The sequence below is a fragment of the Aspergillus multicolor genome (genome assembly GCF_047715735.1).
Source record: "Aspergillus multicolor strain CBS 133.54 unplaced genomic scaffold BDW74scaffold_35, whole genome shotgun sequence".
Lineage (NCBI taxonomy): Eukaryota > Fungi > Ascomycota > Eurotiomycetes > Eurotiales > Aspergillaceae > Aspergillus > Aspergillus multicolor.
The window spans coordinates 171,686-186,467 of record NW_027395986.1 but is presented as its reverse complement, the minus strand read 5'-3'; the positions used below and the strand labels follow the sequence as shown (position 1 = coordinate 186,467).

At 51.9% G+C, this 14,782-nt stretch overlaps 5 protein-coding genes across 5 annotated transcripts; 4 read left to right on the top strand and 1 right to left on the bottom strand.

Moving 5' to 3' along the window:
* The first annotated feature begins 31 nt into the window (after positions 1 to 31).
* On the top strand, positions 32 to 4,473 carry BDW74DRAFT_161154 (uncharacterized protein). The gene is made up of 2 exons (XM_073725741.1): positions 32 to 768; positions 856 to 4,473. The coding sequence occupies exons 1-2, from the start codon at positions 548 to 550 to the stop codon at positions 4,088 to 4,090; spliced, it is 3,456 nt and encodes a 1,151-aa protein (XP_073579550.1). The 5' UTR covers positions 32 to 547; the 3' UTR covers positions 4,091 to 4,473.
* A 97-nt stretch (positions 4,474 to 4,570) lies between these two features.
* On the top strand, positions 4,571 to 5,796 carry BDW74DRAFT_90778 (palmitoyl-protein thioesterase family protein). The gene has a single exon (XM_073734044.1). The coding sequence runs from the start codon at positions 4,690 to 4,692 to the stop codon at positions 5,659 to 5,661; it is 972 nt and encodes a 323-aa protein (XP_073579549.1). The 5' UTR covers positions 4,571 to 4,689; the 3' UTR covers positions 5,662 to 5,796.
* A 234-nt stretch (positions 5,797 to 6,030) lies between these two features.
* BDW74DRAFT_182406 (uncharacterized protein) lies at positions 6,031 to 7,606 on the top strand (the record flags this gene model as incomplete). Its single annotated transcript, XM_073730248.1, has 2 exons — positions 6,031 to 6,234; positions 6,290 to 7,606. 2 exons carry the CDS (start codon positions 6,031 to 6,033, stop codon positions 7,604 to 7,606), a joined length of 1,521 nt encoding a protein of 506 aa, XP_073579548.1.
* A 2,756-nt stretch (positions 7,607 to 10,362) lies between these two features.
* BDW74DRAFT_182405 (putative C2H2 finger domain protein) lies at positions 10,363 to 12,148 on the top strand (the record flags this gene model as incomplete). The annotated part of the gene is made up of 3 exons (XM_073730247.1): positions 10,363 to 11,141; positions 11,196 to 11,465; positions 11,515 to 12,148. 3 exons carry the CDS (start codon positions 10,363 to 10,365, stop codon positions 12,146 to 12,148), a joined length of 1,683 nt encoding a protein of 560 aa, XP_073579547.1.
* A 962-nt stretch (positions 12,149 to 13,110) lies between these two features.
* BDW74DRAFT_188053 (putative RNA polymerase II Elongator complex associated protein Kti12) lies at positions 13,111 to 14,679 on the bottom strand (the record flags this gene model as incomplete). The annotated part of the gene is made up of 3 exons (XM_073731631.1): positions 13,111 to 14,194; positions 14,264 to 14,611; positions 14,674 to 14,679. 3 exons carry the CDS (start codon positions 14,677 to 14,679, stop codon positions 13,223 to 13,225), a joined length of 1,326 nt encoding a protein of 441 aa, XP_073579546.1. The 3' UTR covers positions 13,111 to 13,222.
* Between the last annotated feature and the right edge of the window lie 103 nt (positions 14,680 to 14,782).

The window sequence follows — 14,782 nt, the reverse complement described above, 5'->3', positions numbered from 1 at the left end:
GAGACTATTCCATAGAACCAATAAATAATGCTTCAATTCCTCTAAAGACTGCATGATTGCGCTAAAATCTCTTTGCCCTCTGGGAAATTTGATCGTCAAGTTTTGGTCCGCGGACAGGGTGAAACTGCCGACTCGCCGACCCAACCACGTTGATTATTTCCCTTCCCCTTGAACCTTTCTCTCTCCCCCAAACGACAACTGTCGTCTTCTTCAAGCAACATTGTTGCGGCCGAAGACCACAGTGCGCACTAGATATCCTCTGCCGATGGAACTTCTCTCTCCTTGATGATCCGCATTATCCGCACTGACTGCGAACTCCTCTAGCCCACCAATCTCACCAATCTCCGCTCATCACGGCTGCGAGGTGACATCAAGCTCTCCTGAGCCCCGATGGTATAACAGCGATCTCACTCAGACCCGCTCGATCCGACTCGCTTCATTCCTTCTGGCTATCCGTGGACTTCCACCCCCGACTGACCTGGATTTTTCGACTTCGTGAAAGCGGTACGCGTATCCCTGGAGCATCCCCTGCGGACACCATTTCAACATGCCGATGGAAACGGTACGCCAAAAATGTCGGCCGAAACACCAAATACTGGTTCTTAAGTGCTATCCGCAATACCAAAAAGGGGTCCAAGAGGTCAAGCCGAATTCCAGCGAACTTTCCTACCTTCTCTACTATGTGAGCACGCGCCGCAGCAAGCTGCCCAAGGTCAGCGCCTTCCTGGAGAAAAGAGCCGCCCGAGACGTCTGGCGCCGTAAACTGGGGTGAGTTAGGGGAGATTAAGGACCAAGAGACCATTTCATGATGATATGCCCGGGGCTGCTTTTACTGACTATTAATCTCTCCATTAGAAATGTCCAAGTCACGCTCCAAATCCTCAGCGCGCTCATTGAGAAAGTTCCCCGCGATCTACCGATATTTGCTCGATCCGTCTTGACCGTTATCGAAACCGTGCTGCGGTCTCGTGATATCTCTATGGTGGAGGATTCGATTGCAACCTTCGAGACCTTTTGCCGACACCAGGACATGGCTGCGCTATCTGCTGAACAGGACTTCGCGAACCAGTACCGGGAAGTCGTCCAGATATATGCGGGATTCGCTCACGAGGAGCACCAGCCTCAGCCAAAGGCTCCCAGCCCTCCACAGGCGATACGATGGAAGAACGCAGGACTTCGAGCTATTAAGGGAGTAGTCAGCTCAGAAGCTGGCCTAGCAGCCGATGGCGGTGATTCACTGCGAATAATACTACCGGTCATCCTAGAGAATCTGTATAATGGGGAAGACACCTTGATCGCGTCTCTTGAGCGCAAACTTCAGGAAGCGGAGCGGCATGCGCCGGACCCAGCAGTACGCCGGAGATATAGTGCAGTTACCGTACAGACCGTTGACACCGCAGAAGGCGATCCCGCTCTGGCGCATCAGAACATTGCGGATGTCGACAAGAAAGCTGAGTTAGATATGAGGCTACTCGCTCTGCGCTGCTTGGAACAGATAATTGTCAACGGCAGCAGCCGTGGTCAGATTCGCCTCACCACAAGACTCGTGCTAGATTTCATTCTACGAAAAGGCCAAGCGAACAACACTTATTTATCGCTTGATACCCATGAAAACAACTGGGCCACATCGTTGATTGAGGTGGTAGCCAAATGGTGCCCGGTTCAGGCTCGTTTCATCATTTCCACAGCTGCCATGGAAGTTCTCTTCGAATTCTCGCCCAAGGAGAAGACACTGGATCAGGCTTTTACCGTGGTTTACATTATCGACTACCTCTTGAGATCTTCGGTGAATATGATCGGACTTAGCGTGATTGATGTTTTGCTAGGGTTGATGCGCTACATGGCAATCTTGGTCTCGCCAGCTTCCTCGAAAACCACTGATGAGCACCCCGCTGAGGATGAAAGGCCAAGCAACGGTGAGGATGCCGATCTTTCTCAAAAGGAGAAGGACCTACTTTTACTCCTCCAAAAGTGTATCGGGGATCTTACTACGCATATCTATTATGGAGACCAAGTTGTCGATATGCTTAGGGCTATATTGACTCGGATAAAACCGGCGCATGGCCAAGACCAGTTGTCGCCTGCAGTACCTGAACAGCTGGACGGCTCTTTCTCGGAAGCCAACCCAACATCCTTTTTCTCAACAAGCGCGAAAGTCTGCGCTCTTAGAGCTATTAAAAACATCCTACTGGTGGCCAACTCTCAACGACCCATGGCATCAGCCGGCGCTGAATCGCGGAATCCTGTTGGAATCCATGTTTGGGAGGGCACCCACTGGCTCCTCCAAGACCCGCAAAAGGAAGTGAGGTATGCGTACGTTGACGCACTCCTTTACTGGCTGAAACTAGAAACGAGTAAAAACGATCTGAAGCTGAAAGACCGATCAACCAAAACTGCCATAATGTCAGCGAGGCGTGATTTTTCAGATGCTTCAGAGAGAAGCGTCAAGCGAGCGACGGGGGCGCATCAAAGGGAAAAGGCCGTGGTCGTTGCCCAATCAAACTTTCTTCGCTTGCTGCATTTGACGATCTATGAAATAGCTCTTCAGCGTCCGACACAAGAGACCGAGGTCCGGATACTACACCTACTCCTAGGCAGCCTGGTGCAATATCTCGGCATCAATGCGGCTAGATTTGGATTACCAATGATCCTAAGGCTTCAAGACGACATGAACACGTCTCAGAGTCTAAGCACACCTTCTGCTAAAGTGAATATTGGAAGCTTGGTATATGGGTATCTGTGGGTTTTATATGAAACTTTCGGCCTGGACACTTCTAGGGTTGGACAGGAGGTCCTTACTGAGATTGAGAATCGAAAAGCTCGAAGCATCTGGCTGGAAAGCATCGGGATCTCTTTCGGCAGCCTTGAAAACATTGTCAAGGACGATCGACACGCTGTGAGCTACAATACCAGAGAAACGAACAACATGGCTTCATTCAAAAGCGGTGTTGACGATTTCGTCCGCCGGATTGAGGAGTCTTACAATCTTACTTTGTCTGCTAATGATCCGCCTACTTCCCCGGGACGCAATCTGGGAAAGCCGGTTATCGGAGGACATCTAAACCCCGGAAATCTGCACTCTGGCGACCTGCTTCCATCAGTTGTCAGAGAACAAATGCTATCGCCTTGGTCCAAGCAAAGCGCACTCGAAGCCGCTGAACGAGAGAAGGCTGAGGCCCTTTCTCTCAATGGGTCGAGGACAGGGACTTTACCTGTGCGCGGCCATGCGCACGCTAATGGTACTGGTAGTTCTACTTCAACAAACTCACCTTCTACCGCCCACGTCGCGACCGCAGGTCTCCAGAACTCTCGGCGCATGAGCATGCCGGACAAGACGGCCACTCCGAACCACAGTTCGAGCAGAGACTCCCCTGTTCGCGTAAACGAGCTGAGGCGTGTTCTCTCTGTGCAAGCCCCAGACAGGGACCGACGATTGAGCCCATTGCGGGGTCGATTAGATGCTTCCAACGGGAGCATTATCTCTTCCAGCAGTGAGAGCATGGTCAGCGGCTTCTCCAACTCTGAGTTCGAAGGAGACGCAATGTCAATCCGACCTCCCACGAGAGATGGACAGGAGCCACTCGAGGGTGATGGTACGGAAACACCTAGGGCTCTGATGAGCAACGGAGGACATCACGAACAGCACTCAAGCAATTCTTGGGCTTCCTCGTATTCGATACCTCCAGTTCCGCCAATACCGCACGGCATCTCTATCCCAGGCGGGTTTCCCAACGACTCTCAGCGCTCCCTGCCTACATCGGACCGTCCATCGACAGCTCAATCACGCAAGGGCACGCTCAACGGAAAGTCTATGGATAGCAGGTCTCTTCACCGGCAGAAATCTCGGACTGGTGCCGGGTTGGCAAACGGTGCTGATGTGCCAGAGGTAGCGATCAACGGTAAATCAACCGGAGCTCAACCATACGGCCTGCAGGGAGAAGAAGAAAGCTCCCAGCGACGCGACGTAGAGAAGCTCCTGGACGGGTTTCTATCATCATCCGGGCCAGCTGCTACTCTTCAACCGAGAGTTACTTCCAACTACAGCGGCCGACGCAGTGTGACTGGCGGAATTGGACGCCCGCCATACTAGTCGACCTACCCTTACTTTCTCTATCCACTTTGTTTATCTTCTCTTTTTCCATTCGGCTTTTACGGCTTTCCACCACTTCACACGCATTTATTCCTTTGTTCCGGGCTTCTTGCACATAATTTTGCTTTGCTATCCTTGCCTCTTGGGCAGGCTGATATACAATCCTTGTGCGGTCTGCACTATTAGATTTCCTTTATATTATATCCCTGTGATTTGAGTTCTCTGTTGTTGTCCAGTGTACGGAAATTTATAGATTTGTACGTATCTCTTTAGCTCGGGATTGTCATCCTGCTGCCGGTTGGTGTCAATTATACATATGTTCCTGTCAGATCATAGGCATCCTCCCAGGTACTTCACGGATTGATTAGTGAACACTATTGCCGTAAAGCCTTTTGTGTCGACAAAATGTCTTGATTTATGAATTTTGACTTCGGATAATTTATTTGTAGGCTTCGATGGTTCGAGTCATCCGTGGTACTGCTCAGGGTAGATCACATGTGGGCTGAGACTCGGGAGCTTCTCCGCATTTCGTCCGCGGCTCATGCCGTCGTACCTCACTTCTCTTGCTACATCTCACCATATTTATCATCAACTCCAACATGCGAACCCTAACCTCTATATCCCTCCTCGCCCTACCCTTTCTATCAGCCGCGCTTCCAACCTCGTACTCCGAGCTCACCCCCCTCCCGCTCGTTATCTGGCATGGCCTTGGCGATGACTACACCCGCGCAGGCCTCAAAGAGGTCGCGTCGCTCGCAGAATCTACCAACCCAGGCACCTACGTGCACATAATCCACATCGGCAACTCCGCGTCTAGCGACCGCCAAGCCACGTTTCTTGGAAATGTCTCTGATCAAGTTTCCACCGTCTGCGCGCAGCTCGCCGCCGAACCGATCCTCTCCACCGCACCCGCAATCAACGCCCTAGGCTTCTCGCAGGGCGGACAATTTCTCCGCGCCTACGTCGAGCGATGCAACAACCCCCCAATCCGGAACCTAGTCACCTTCGGCAGCCAACATAATGGGATCTTCGAATTCCAAGCATGCAACTGGGGGGATTTTGTGTGCCGGGGTGCGGAGGCCCTGCTTCATCTCGGACGGTGGTCGAACCTCGTGCAGTCGCGGTTCGTCCCGGCGCAGTACTTCCGCGACCCCGTCGAGCTGGACGAGTACCTGGAGAACAGCAACTTCCTGGCGGATGTGAATAATGAGCGGGTGCTGAAGAATGTGACCTACAAGGAGAACCTGAGCAGCTTGAACCGCTTCGCAATGTTCATGTTTGAGGATGATACTATTGTGCATCCGAAGGAGAGCGCGTGGTTTGCGGAGGTTAATACGACTACCGGGGAGGTGACGCCTTTGCGGGAGAGGGACATCTATAAGGAGGATTGGCTGGGGTTGAGGGAGTTGGATGAGAAGGGGGCATTGGAATTTGGAACGCTTTTGGGTGATCATATGCAGTTGGCTGAGGAGGATCTGGAGAAGGTCTTTACTGAGTATTTTGGGCCTGTGGAGGTTGATCTTCCGCCTGCTCAGGCACGCAAGGAGGGTCTTGTGAACCAGGATCTGTGAATTAAGCGGAATATTAGAGATCTAGAAATCATGCTTTGGCTGTCGGATTAAGCATTGCTCATCTTTGCATATATCAAATTATTGTACAGAGATTCGCATATATTCTCGTTCGTGTAGAAGCCTATAGGATAGGTTAGTATTCAAGATTATGTATTAGCATATAAAGACTACTCAGCAATGACTTCTAGAAGATTTTATTGAATAGTACCAACATGGACTCAAGAGTATGGTCTTCTCTCTACTTTCGCATGCATCACATGACAAAGCAATTCCCGTCTCCGTCACCAAGCAGCCACCACATTGCAATAGCAATTCTCTCGGAAGCCGAAGCCTTTGCATACCGAACAGACGTGTTAATCAAACACCGCAATGAACTGGACAGGAGGCCGACTTCGCCGCCACTCGGAGATCAATGCCAAATCCCGCAAACAAACATTCGGGAAGACGAGTGCTGCCAGCAAAGACCGCGGGCCTCACCAGATCACACTCTTCAATAATGTTATACGGCACCGAGGCCGAGATGAGATAAGTGGGCCAAACAATAACGGTACTACAGCTACTGCGGGATTGGACGTGAGCAAGAACCTACCTATTCGCCTGAAGATGTAGCGATCTGACTGGTTCATAGCAGAGCAGTAATACAATAACCGAGGAGCTCCCCTTACCATCTCAACCAGCATCTAATCCTAGTACCCACCCCAAGCCACCCGACCGTTTGGAGCGGATAAAGCGTCAACTGCTCGAAACAGCGGACTGGGGTGCGGTGGGCGCGGCGCGGCCGGTCCAAGTGGCTTTCACACCACAGGAAGAGCTTGAGAGATTCGGGAAACGGCGACGGCTTACGAAGGATGATCATGAGAGGCTGAATTCGTCGATGGCGGTGCCGCCGAGACCTCGCCGAGAAGCTTTCGTTGGAGCCCAAGCGGACGTCCCGGAGAACTTGAAAATAAGAATTGATGGACGTCGTTTGGGTGAACGAGATGTCGGGCCGAGTCAACAGGATGGTGTGGTGAATCAAGACAGTCATCCTAGCGCCATTTTCTCGCAATCGATGTTGCTCGATAGGGATTCGTCTGGTCCTACTCAGAATTTGAACGTTGAGAACATACCTCGAAACGGAAACAGTCGATCCAGAAGCACGAGGAGTGCGAGCAGGCTGTCAATGCTGTCCAACGATCCTCAACATGACTACCTAACCGAAATACCCTTCATGATGGGCCGCCAAAGCGACGAACAAGGACTCCTGCATAGAGCTTTATCAGGTTCGATGGACTGGGTTCCAGTGGAACGCGGTCTGGACCCTCGGCAACCCAACGAGAGCAGTTCTATTATCCCTCAAACAGAGTCACCTATTCGGCGACGTTTCACAATCGATGACCAAGAAGTCGCTGACAGCCAAGGGAACTTCATGGTTTCTTCCCCGGTAGCGGGGAGGCCAACCACACAGCTTTGGCAGGGCCAATTAGGACATCAAGGAAGCCCTCGACATTGCGTGATACCTTCTTTAGGTTCACCCTCACAGACAATATCTGGATTTGGTATTCAAGTCCAGCGGAACATGGATGGCATAGTGGGATCCCCAGCACCACAATCGAATAATCCACGATTTGGTTGGCTACCAAAAACGCATCGTGGCATACAGAATCTCAGAGGCAGCCAAACTGCGGGGCATTCAGTGACACAGACTCGAAACCGGACCAATACCTGGACGAACAGTAATGAGGGAAAACAACCGTCTTCCGTGAGGATATACGGGCAACCCGTCGTATTCAGAGAGCCGGAAGTAGACGCGGACGGCTGCGGGAGAGAACAGTCAGGGCTAAACACAGATTTCGGTAGAGGCTCCCGGTACCCGGGCTTCTCATCAGGCGATGCCTTCAGTTCATCAGTAGGCTCCCCTTCGAAACTCGACGAGCTAGCCTCCCGGATATCGCCCATTGCCTGACCTCGACGTCGCGGATGTGCATGTTCGAGGCTGGTGCTAGAGGTTCCAGCCACACTGCAGCCACACCTTCATCTGGTCAAGTCGAGCACGTGACTCGCTTCCACTTTTTCCTCCACAAAATCCGCTTTTCGACGTCGAAGAACTTTCCTCTCCATCAAACGTTGATGATGAAACTTGACGCAAGCTGAAGGCTGAAGCCAACTCACGAGGACGCATCCTTGAGGCTGAAGCCCTATAGCTAGCGATTGGTCTTGTCTTGACGCCGGTGTCGCCACGATTTGTTGTTCAACGAGGCTGGAAGTCGGATTAATGAAAGCCGACAGCTGCTCGAGCCTCCTTTTTTGCGATCAATTATCTCCTTTTCCTCAAGGTAAGCAAAGCAAATCCTGATTCTCCTTTTCAGTGAGGCTGGCAAATTGCCGCTGGCCCCGTTTGCATTATTATGATGAGCACCATACCCATAAAGCATAGTTCACCTGAAAATTCATGAACGACAACAGTACCATCACCATATCTATCTGATACTGCTCTTTCGTCATTGTTTCCCTACTTGCTTGATGCTTGTTCCATGAGCTGACGAATGAACGCAACTGCAGGTCTTTCAAATAGTTGTCAGTGGTAGAAAATGAAGAATTTTATCTTGGTTCCTGAGTCGAAATCTCCGAAATCTTCCAAATTAGTGAACGCTCCGGGTGCATTGCTGCCCAACCTGTCCGTGCTTCTCTCTCGAGCGGCCCCTAGGACTCGTAAGTTAATCAAACCGATAAAGTCGATGCATCACCTCCCGCGAGGTACTTTGTTACGCGCCTTGACAGCTGCCGGCTTGCTGCGTGATGGACTTGCAGCGCGGGGTCTGCCTCTCTGACACGGTGACATCTCGACGGTGAGATTCCAGCCTGCAGTCCCTTGTTCCGCGCGTCGACGTGGATGGCCTCTGGGCCACAGGATGAAGGAGGTCAATAACGCGCGACCATCACAGAGCCAGCGGGGCGCGCTGACTGGCTCAGGGCTAATCCGGCCATGATCCATAGTTTCATGCTAGCCTCATTTGTGCTGCGAGTGCATCATGCTGTCGGGACCACACGCCAATAGGGGCATGGCCGCTTCACCGCTCCCTCGTCCAAGGAAACTGAATCGGGACGAGCCGTTCCCTCTGAACCAGTCGTTCTCGCTCTCGGGGCCACGTCAAGCCCGCGAGACGCTGAGGGTGAGGAGAGTGAGCAAAGTGAGGCTGCCCCCACTTGTGCTGCGGTGCCTGCCCCTCCGTCATCCCATGCCCTCGGCCGCTATAAGGCTGCCCAACTCCCCCTCCCTTCTCGACTTTCCCTTTTCCTCTCAACTCCCTTCTCAACCAGGATCTGATCGACCATTCTTACCTCACCGTGCCTTGCTGCCGCCTTCCAAGGACTTGATTGATTGATTCATCGATATACCATCCTCTCATCACACTCCATCTCTCCTGCCCAGATTTGTCACAGCCAAATCTTCCACTTGCTCTGCTCTGCTCTGAAGGACTCCTGTCTTGTTTTCTTCTCTCTCAGCAGTCTCGCCCGTGGATATCTATCTTCAGGATACACATAAGCCTCGGACATATTCCCATTGGATTCCAATCCGTGCCCAGGATAGGATTTTGTTTCTGTTTCTTCTATTTCTCTACTCCCAGGCTTCTTGTCTGAGCGGTTCGACACATAACAGGTAGTCCCCTCGATCATTTCTTACTCCCGTCGTTTTTGCTTTCTTTCTTTGCAACATGCGCGCCGCTTGCCATTGGATTTCCTCTGGACCCCAACATCGACAACTTCTCGCAACAATTCCCCGGATCTCTTGAACTTGTCTCCTTGCCCTTGCTGGAATTCATGGTGCCGCTTTGCGGTTACCCAGAATAATGATGACAATCATGGCCATGGCCATTTCGTCTGCGGCAGCCGCTGCGAGACTGGACACTACGAGTGTTGTTTTATGTTGGCACACTCACTTCGACACTTAGGACCATCTCTTTCTACCTATGGAACTTTTATCGCCTACCACTCCAAACCTGGGGTGGAGGACTGGACACTGCCTTGCCTTGGATGGACCGCTGGTTGCCTCACGGCCTTTACTTGATGACATGATATGATTACCTGGACTAGACTCCGACCGGAGTTGGAACCCTACATGGACCTTGAAGAACACAGAATATGACCCAGATCTCTCCTTGCCTTGGATTTCAATCTTCTGAGAATGCTTGACGTGGTAGCCTGACCATTGACGTCGACAAAAAGGATTATTCACCGTGCATCTAATGTTGTTGCACTCCCGTGTACCCAAACAATGAACCGTAATCCATTGGACTTTCAGCTGCAAGGGAACAGTCCCAGCCTTGGAATGAACTCAACTCACAGGAGTAACTCGACATGACCCTAGGATCCCATCACAGCATGCAGACTTGTTTCTGTTCTTGTTCTCGCCGATTTCAACTAGGATTCCGGATGACTTCGCCCCTTATGGACCAGCTTGATGCGACCCTTTGACGACCTGACCTGATGGCCGAGGATTATGTCGTGACTTCAACCTAAATGGTTCGTGTCCTTGCGCCTTAGCCCTCTGGAAGTTGAACTAACATTCATCTAGGAATCTCAATTGGATCTCGGACGCTCCTCGGACGCATGATCTCTTTTTGTCTTGATGTTTTCAACTCTTAGATGTAGATTTACTGACTCGGCCTTCCTTTTAGTCACTGCATTTCTCCCAGCACACTGCTGGATCACAAACTCACAATGTCCTCATCCATCAAGACCGACCCAGAGCACCTTTCTCTGACCCAAGCAATGCTTCACATGGACCACTCCCAATCAAGGCATATCCCAGGACACATGGCCTCAAGACCCCAGGATGACGAGCTTCTGAGCCAGGATAGCTTCTCCTTGTGTTCAAGTACAGCCCACAGCGACAAGCCGTGGTCGATGAATGATGTGGATTCTCTTGACAGCAACTCCATTGCTTCGAGCAAGCCTGATTCTCCCGCAGTTCAGATGCTTTCTTTCTCATTATCACAACATGCTCTCCTCCACTCCGGAGTAGGCGCCAGCGACATCATGTACTCGGCCGGTTCCGAATTCCATGGTCTTCCTGACGTCGGCGAGCAAGATTTCTCCAAGCAGGACTTCAACCCTTACAATTCCCTTTTTGATTTCTCTGCTTTTGAAAATGATGTCAACGCCCAGAATGGTACTCACCCGTCGTGCACACCCGACCACGGCTCTCCTGCCGGAGATGCCTGGAACACCAATATTTCGGACAACCGATATAACCAGGGATCCATGGATCATTTCTCTGGCAATGTCTTCAACATGCCTGTTTCTCCCCCACTCACGGAAGCGAGCAATGATTTTGCCGTTACGTCCTCTTGCTCCCACTCTGGATACCCTGCTTTCATGTCCCATGAGGATGCCATGTTGAAAGACGTCACAACGACCCCTGTTGGAGCCCAAGGAATCAACCTAGGAGACCCGATTTTCCCCCTCACACCACCCCTCAACGAACAGGACCCCAACAGGTTAGTTGATTTCGGCAGCAATGTCTACCCGAGCAATCTTCTGACTTACAGCAGGACTATCCGCCCGTCAAAGAGTGCGCGTAGGCCAGCATTGCAGTTGTCCCCATCCCAGCCACAGGTCAAGCAGGATGCCGAGTTTTTCCCACCTCTTCCCGTCAAGGAGCCACTTAGACCAAGGTCAAAGGATGGCAGTGAGTCGCGCAACCCGCGTGACCACCCATTCTACTCTCTTCCCCCCCACGCCGATGGAAAATACTACTGCCCATTTGCCACTGGAGACAAGGCTTGCAACCACCAAGCCACTACTCAGAAATGTGCTTACCAGTGAGTTCCACGCGATCCGACACAGCTGAAACGAGACTAACCCAAGCAGCAAATACTTGGATTCCCACCTGAAGCCCTACCGCTGCCGGGTTCCAACCTGCATGGATGCCCAACTTCATTTCTCTTCCAATGCATGCCTGTTCCGTCATGAGCGCGAAGCCCACGGCCTCCACGGCCACGGAGACAACCCCCATCTCTGCCTTTTTGAAGGATGTGATCGATCCATTCCCGGATACGGCTTCCCCCGCCGCTGGAACCTTTATGACCACATGAGACGAGTCCATGACTACGCCTCGTCTGAGCGCCCCAGCTCCCCGGATGCTTCTCCCACTACCACTCAGCCCAAGAAGAAGGAAACCGCCGGACGCAAGCGCAGAGTCACCGGAGTCAGTGGTGCCCAGACCATGAAGCGCACTCGCTCCACCCAGTCTCAGACCAACCCCTTGAAGGCCCTCCAGCAGACCACTGTCCACCACGGCCAGAACATCCAAGCTGCTGAGCGGAACTATTTCAACTGCCACCGCCGCCTGCTTGAGCAGCTCGGCAGCATCAGCCCCCAGGACTCCGCCATGCATGACAAGGTCAATGCCAGTCTCCAAGAACTCATTACCCTTGGCATCACCTACCGCCAGGCTCAAGCCAGCCAGGCTGTTGCCCAGATCGCGAATGGAATCCCAGCTTGAATCGGCAGAGGCAGCGCAAGGTGATGTCCAAAGCTTGCAGCCATTTTTTAAATATCTTATTCCTTCACAAGGATCGCCCGTCAGGACTGCTTATTCCATGGAGCATAGGAGCGTTTCTAATACCAGCTATGGGAGCACTGCGCCTCCCATCATGAATGCTGAACGGAACAGCCCACGAATTTCTTTTCACATTGCCCGGAATTTGCAACCCGTGTCTATTTCCAAGGGATTTTCTTTGACCCAGGTCGGATAGGAAGCATACCATGCTCATCCGACCGGTAGACACCAATATGGACTAAATTGGCCATGACTGCTATCCAGGGCAGGCCACAACCAACCTCATTGCAGGTGGAAGTCCGCAATCTAGGACTCTAGCGCGCCGCGCTTCTTTTCTTCTTTTCTTCTTTTCTTCTTTTCTTCTTTTCTTCTTTTCTTCTTTTCTTCTTCCGCGCCATCGCAATGTTCCGCGTGCGCCTGACTTTTTGTATCATTCTGTATTCTGCTTTTCTATCGCTTTGGGGTGGCTTCCTGTTTCCATTTGCCATTGAACACCATTCAAGGAAAGACAAAAAAAAAGAGCCGTCAAAAAAGAGAGGTCGCTTGAGTTTGATTTCTTTTGGATCTGATTGATTTCGATTTTGTATACGACAGAGAGCGTCCGCGACCGACAGCACCAACAACCAACCAGACAAAACAGGACGGAATGGATGGAAACCTCATTTCGGGATCTTATAGCTTCTACCAATACGCGTGTTAGACTTTGTTTGAATATTTCGGGCTTTTCTTTTCATATCTCCTATCTTTTGTGCGATGCAGTCGATGTGTGCATGCAGTTGATTTGCCTTCCACCTCCTGGCTGTGTCGGCTTTGGTGTATTTATTTGTCTATCTATCTAGCTATATCTACTTTCGGGTTGTCAATATCATCAATGGAAAAAATGATCAAACAATTTCTTGAGTAAACTTCTTTGCTGTGATATCGTAATCTAGATGCTTTCTTCTAGTCTGTAAACAATCCCGCTACACAGTCGTTCTACCCCTAATCTATCCATGTAATAAAACCAAATCATACGCTCTACCGCTCCTCATCCTCATCCCCAAAATCCGCATTCAAAAACCTCACAAACGCATCCCCGATATCCGCCTCCTTCAATCCACCCCCACCCTTGCCCGCCGCATGCGGCGCCCCAATATACACCCTGTTCAGCGTAATCCACTGCCTGCGCAATCGCTGGAGCCGCGGGAGCGCAAGGATCCCGCCCGCAGCACCAAGATCATCTGTCACGCTGGCCGAGGCGATGTGGGAGGGTATAAAGACGGGCGTCGTTGACTCCGGTACGGGGATCCGGATCCCTTCTTCCTGCCTGCTGAAGTCTTCGTCGTCGGCGGAAGACTGAGACTGTCGTTGCTGCTGCTGCTGCTGCTTGGACGCCGCAAGCGCCGCTTTCGCAGAGGGGTTCGCGAGCGTGAACGAGCGAATTGCCTGGATGATTGCCGACGTACGCTTTTCCATGTTATATAGCGCCGACGAGTCGCTTGCGGCGGGGGCGACGGTCGCCTGGTGCGGCTTTATCACGGCGCGCGGCCTGCTCGAGAAGCCGCCTCGGGATGTGCGGGCCGTCGTTGTGCTAGCTGCGGAGGAAGGAGATATGGTTGTTGAGATTAGAGATGCTGTAAGGTCCGAGACGGAGTCTTCTTTCTCGAGGGTCTCGGGGTGCGCGATGCCGGTTAGTGCGGTCCAGATGTCGGCGATTGGGGGTTCGGCGTCGGACCAGGGGACTGTGAAGAGGGGCTTGTCCCAGCGGCTGTGCATGGAGGGTTCTTCGTAGCGGAAGATGAGGTTGTTGAGGAGGTCGGGTGGGTAGGGGTCGCTTTCTTCGGTGGGGTTGGTTGTAGATTCGGAGGGAGGGTTCGATTCTGGATTTGGGATCTCGTTCTCCTTCTCGTTCGTGGAGTCGATGGGTTGTGACGATGCTTTCTCATTCTTCCTCTGTATCCGTGCCTCGTTGTTGGCGACGCATTGGTCGACCGGTGTTCCGACGTGGACCTACCCAGCAAGCAAGCATCAGCAATCATTCACCCAACGTATGGAGACCGGGAACGCAAAAGAACATACAACGCAACATGTTGTATTCAGCGCCTTGGCCTCGCACCAGAGCTGATACCGATATCCCTTGATATAGTTCATCCCATCCAGGATCACGAAGCTGTCTCTTCCCAGCATGCGCTTAGCCCTTGTGTAAGCGAGACCGCGCGCCTCCTTCTCCGTACGCGCGGTGTCGTATACCGTCCGCGGATAATTGACATTATCGTGCGTTGATACGACGTTGATTTTGAATTTCGATTTGGTTGGCGGGATTGTTCCGTTCGCGAAGAGTTGTGATTGCGTTTCTTCTAGACCGGTCGCGATTTGGTGTGCGCGGTGGGTTAGGCCCGAGCAGGGGTAGCCGGTCAAGATGATAAGCTGTGTAGTGAGGTTTTGTTAGCATTCCAGGATAAAGTAAGTATATATTGAATCAGACGCACTGGCATGGTGGGCGATGATGTTTTGTGATGAGGGGTCAATAATATTTTGCTGTGATTTTTGCGCTTGCGCGGGCGCGGGCGCGGGGAGAGCGGGGGTTTGGTGTTGACC

Bases quoted from the DNA above. Each gene is read 5' to 3' on its own strand.
- BDW74DRAFT_161154 (XM_073725741.1), top strand. From the start codon at position 548: ATGCCGATGGAAACGGTACGCCAAAAATGTCGGCCGAAACACCAAATA. The intron at 769-855 runs GTGAGTTAGGGG...TCTCTCCATTAG, and splicing joins GTCTGGCGCCGTAAACTGGG to AAATGTCCAAGTCACGCTCC.
- BDW74DRAFT_90778 (XM_073734044.1), top strand. From the start codon at position 4,690: ATGCGAACCCTAACCTCTATATCCCTCCTCGCCCTACCCTTTCTATCA.